At 48.1% G+C, this 4,364-nt stretch overlaps 1 protein-coding gene across 2 annotated transcripts in view; it reads left to right on the top strand.

Annotated features, from left to right (window-relative positions):
• Positions 1-615: 615 nt before the first annotated feature.
• Positions 616-4,364, top strand: part of Amer2 (APC membrane recruitment protein 2) — an 8,325-nt gene continuing 4,576 nt past the window's right edge. For both annotated transcript variants that reach the window (XM_013349233.2, XM_013349232.2), the window contains exons 1-2: positions 616-1,727; positions 1,874-1,884. In XM_013349233.2, the coding sequence (XP_013204687.2) occupies positions 1,691-1,727; positions 1,874-1,884 (48 nt within the window). In that variant the 5' untranslated portion in view covers positions 616-1,690. The remainder of the gene's footprint in view (positions 1,728-1,873; positions 1,885-4,364) is intronic.

Genomic DNA, 4,364 nt, shown 5'->3' with positions numbered 1-4,364 from the left:
TTCTCTTTATAATATACCTCATCTTTTGCATGGCAAATAGGGCTCTTTTCTATCTTGTCACATGGGCAGTTAGAATATCAGGAAATGGGTCAGTGAGATAACTCAGTAGGTAAGGTCCTTTCCACCATGCCAGGCAAGCTGATTGTTGGGACCCACCAGGTAGAAGATGACAACTCCTGTACGTTGTCCTTTGCTGTGGCACATGTGTGCCCAAACACACTATAAAAGAAGTATTTTGAAAAGAAATATCATATTTTAAAAAGTGATACTGAGAAAAGTCTGTCTCACATCCCTGTTCATGGAAGGTTCTGTTACCAAGTGGAGAGAGCTGGCAGGGTTAGAACTCAGAGCAGAAAGCTCCATTGAACCCAATCTCAGTTTCAAGCATTTTTACCAAAATGAGGAAGGGCTCTGAACTCCACAGCCTAAACGTGAACCACGGAAGCTGCCATGGCCGACAACAGAATCTGCTTAATATAAATAACCCGTAGAAAATAAGTATAAGAGAAGTAGAAAAGACTGGCGTTTGTATACATATGTAAATAGTATTTATAAGCAAATAACATTTAAGAATAATGTTATTAAACATTATAAAAAATTTTTCCAAATCCCTCCCTATTTTGCTGATAAGCCCTTGATTAAGAAAAGTTTCAATATTATCTGACATCTTCAAAGTCAGAACACAGGAAAGTTCCCCAGACAGGGTTGTTCTCTGCAATGGAGTTTTCTTTGATTCTAGACGCCTGTCTGTTTTGTTTTTTTTCTTGTCCCATTGGGGAGGATGGCAAGTGGGTCCCGGGGTGTTTGGATCCAGGGCAAGGGTGGGCACAGCAGGGACAGACATACTTACCACACCCCTGAATGGAAGAGGAAGGTGGAACCCAGGCCTCCAAGGCCCACTTGTAGGGAAACCAGAGCCTTCCAAGTTCAGCTCTCAGTCTGCTTATTCTATTGTGACCAATTGTAGGCTGGACAGTGACTTCTGTGACTTCAGCCCTATGTCACTGGAGTGTGGGATAAAAGCTTCAGGATTTCCCAAAGACCAGGGACTGTTACTACACTTTCGTTACTGAGAGCTGCTAATCGCCATCTGACTGTTGCTTCTGTAACAGGAATCAGATCCACAGGATCCGAATGCAGCATCAACCCGAAGGACACACTTAGCACAGGATCCGACACAGGCGTGGACAGATTGGCATGGTTCTTTCTGGGCTTAAAGATCACACGCTAAGACCTATGTGAAGGACCCGAGAGAGACAGGAGGCTGCATGAATTCTGAGATAGATGATAAAAGCAAACGGCCTTGTTCTTTTGGGGGCGTGGGTGAACATGTCTTGATGTCTGAAACTGGGCTCCCAGAAAAAGCTAGGCTAGAGCAGGAACCTGAGAGTCGAGGCACTGGGATCCGAAGCCCCATAACTGCGAATTTCATTTTGTTTTTCTTTTCAGCTCAAGTCTCTGACGAGGGCTCTTGCTACAAAAAAACCTATGCGGCGCCCAGGGTATTATATAAGCCCTCGGCAGGAGGGGAGATAGTCGGGTCTGTGCGCTTCGACCGCAGCAGGCGCAGCAGCCATGGCGCAGCAGCAGCAGCAGCAGCGAGAGCCGCTCAGGTTGATTTAGAACGCGGGTGACAGTGGCCTGGCTCGAGCCTACGGCTGACGACAGCCGCTGATCCCGCTCGGTTTCCATGGAAACGGGCAGGAGCCGCGGCGGCGGCGGCGGCAGCGGCGGCGGCGCGGCTCACGCTGGGAGGGCGAGGCCGCGTGCTCTCTCGCGAGACTCGGCGAGTACCGGACCGTCCGTGGCTTTCTCCGCGGTGGCTGTGGGTCCGGTAGACGAAGGGTGCTCGCCGGCTTTCGCTCCGGTGGAGTTTCGGAGAGACGGAAGTTTCTTCATGGCACCCAGACGCCGCGTGGCGAGCTCTCATCCCGCCTGGTGACGCTGACTGCGGCCTCCGCCATTTCTAGGCGGCCAGTACTTTGTCACGAGCCCGGTGTCTTTGTAAGCGGTCGCCTGCTAGCTCATGGCCAGCTGCCGGTCATCCGCGGGTCACGGAGCTCTCGCTGTCATGCCAGAGCAGCAGCATCGCCTACCGAGTGTCACACCCCCAAGGCTGCTGCTCCAGGAAGCGCTGGGACTGTGTCCCGAAAACTTGTTTCTCCTTCCTGCCGGGTCCAACTCTTTTCAAATGGCTTGATCCAGGTTCTTAGTTTTCAAGATGCCACTGGACACTATCAGGTCCAGTTGTTCTCTCTACAGCTTTGATTTCTTATGTCAACTCCAGTTTCTGAACTACGATCGTCTGTCTCTCCGTTCGGATGCCAAATTGACATCTTAAGACGGTGTCCAAAGCTGTAGCTGTGCTCGGTTTTACTCCAAACTCGTCCCTCTAGAGTTGTTCTCTGAGGTAACCAGGCACTGGAACGGTTTACTTAGCCACGAAGACCCTAACCCTGGATTGACTTCTTCACCGCCACGTCTATCCTAACTGTAAATCCTGTCTGTTCAGTTTTGATCATCTCCATACAACTCTACAAGAAGCCTCTATTACTCTGGCCAGAATTATTTGCAGTAGTCTCCTAAGAATAATCTACTTCCCTTATTCCTAGTAGGTTTTTCTAGCACAGTAGCCGGGGCATCATGTCCAGGTAGCAAGAGATGGTGGACTCTCGTTCAAATCAAGTCAGATGACATCTCTCCTTTCCAATACTCTCCACAGATTACGTTACACAAAACGAAAAACAGACTGTATAGGACGTGGATTTAGCTTCTTGTTACACAACTCCGTACTGTTCCAAGCATACCTTCTTTACCCAGAGTTTTCACAATTCGTTACCCTCTGCTCAAAGCCTCCCTGAGATGATTTTACAATACAATCAGCCCTCACTTTACACCCCTCTACTTGGCTTGTCCCCGCCCCCCTCCTACTATGTCTAATCATAGGTGTGTGTCTACCTCCTTCACTAAAATGCAAATATTTTGAGGAAGGGATGTTCTTGGTCACCGCTTGCATCACCGGAGCCAAGTGTAGCAACTGGCACAGGACATCTACTCGGTAGATTTTTGCTGCAAGAATGAACAACTGGGGTGACTGCAGAGCTCAGGCAGCAAGCAGGATGTCTGGCGAGCTGAGTGAATGCATGGTGATTATCTGGGTGTTCAAGTGGGGGCAGCAGGAGAGGTTAATGAGCTGTGATGTGATTGGTGCACAATAGCTTCAAGGTCCCTGCTTCAGTACAAAGTCAGTACCAGCGTATGCAAAACTCATGTTTGACTTTCCTTCCCATTCTAGGCCTCAGACCGAAGCTGCCTTCTCATGCGTCCACAGTGAGCACATTCTTTCCATTGTCAGGTTTTACAAACTGACAATATCCAGTACTCAAATCTCCCTTCTACATCTCCTGGCTTCTAGTATACATCACACACACACACACACACACACACACACCCTATGACTTCTGCCACCTCCATTGGTTTTTTTTTCCATGGTGCTTCCTCCCAAAATAAACTGCCTTTATTCATGGTTCCTAAGGTCATCAGTGTCCTAATGCTTGTGTTTGTTATGATTTGAATGTATCTCCCAATAATTCCTGTAAGATTTAGTCCTCCCTAGGGCAATATTTAGAAATGGTAGTGTGCAGGCATGTGTTTATGTGGATACACACATGTGCCATAGCACCCAAGGCAAGAGGACAATTTGCTGGAAGAAATCAGTTCACCGTGTGGGATTCTGGAAATCAATCTGAGGCCATCAAGCTTGGCAGCAGACAGCTCCTACCCACTGAAGCCTCTTGCCAGCTGACAAACAGCAGAAGTTGTTGTTGTTTTGAGACTGGCTCTCACTCTCTAACCTGGTATCCTAGAAGTGTAGACTAGGCTGGCCTTGAACTCACAGAGGTCTCCCCACCTATGCCTCCCAAGAGCTGGGAGGTGGGGCTTAGTAGCAAGTCATTGAGTTATTGGAGGCTTGGACGAATGGATGAGTGCTGGTCTTGAGAAGTTCTTTGAAGAGGAAGATGTTACAGAAATAGCAAAGCTGACTTCTCTTTACCTGCTGTCTGGCTTCCTGTCTCCCCTTATTGTTGTTTCCTCCTTAATGTACTATATGCTCTCAACTATGACGCCATCATGTGTGACGACTCGTTTGTGGAGGTGGCATCTCTCACAATCAGATGAACAAATAAGACAACTGATCTTGTATTTGTGGTCTTCAAAAGTGAGCTTAACAAATCTCCATTTGCTTTTTTTTTTTTTTTGAGACAGGGTTTCTCTGTGTAATAGTCCTAACTGTCCTGGAACTAGCTCTTGTAGACCAGGCTGGCCTCGAACTCACAGAGATCCACCTGCCTCTGCCTCCTAAG

The sequence above is a fragment of the Microtus ochrogaster genome, chromosome 17, assembly GCF_000317375.1.
Source record: "Microtus ochrogaster isolate Prairie Vole_2 chromosome 17, MicOch1.0, whole genome shotgun sequence".
Lineage (NCBI taxonomy): Eukaryota > Metazoa > Chordata > Mammalia > Rodentia > Cricetidae > Microtus > Microtus ochrogaster.
Note: the sequence above shows the minus strand (reverse complement) of the source record. Positions and strands in the feature narration are given on the sequence as shown.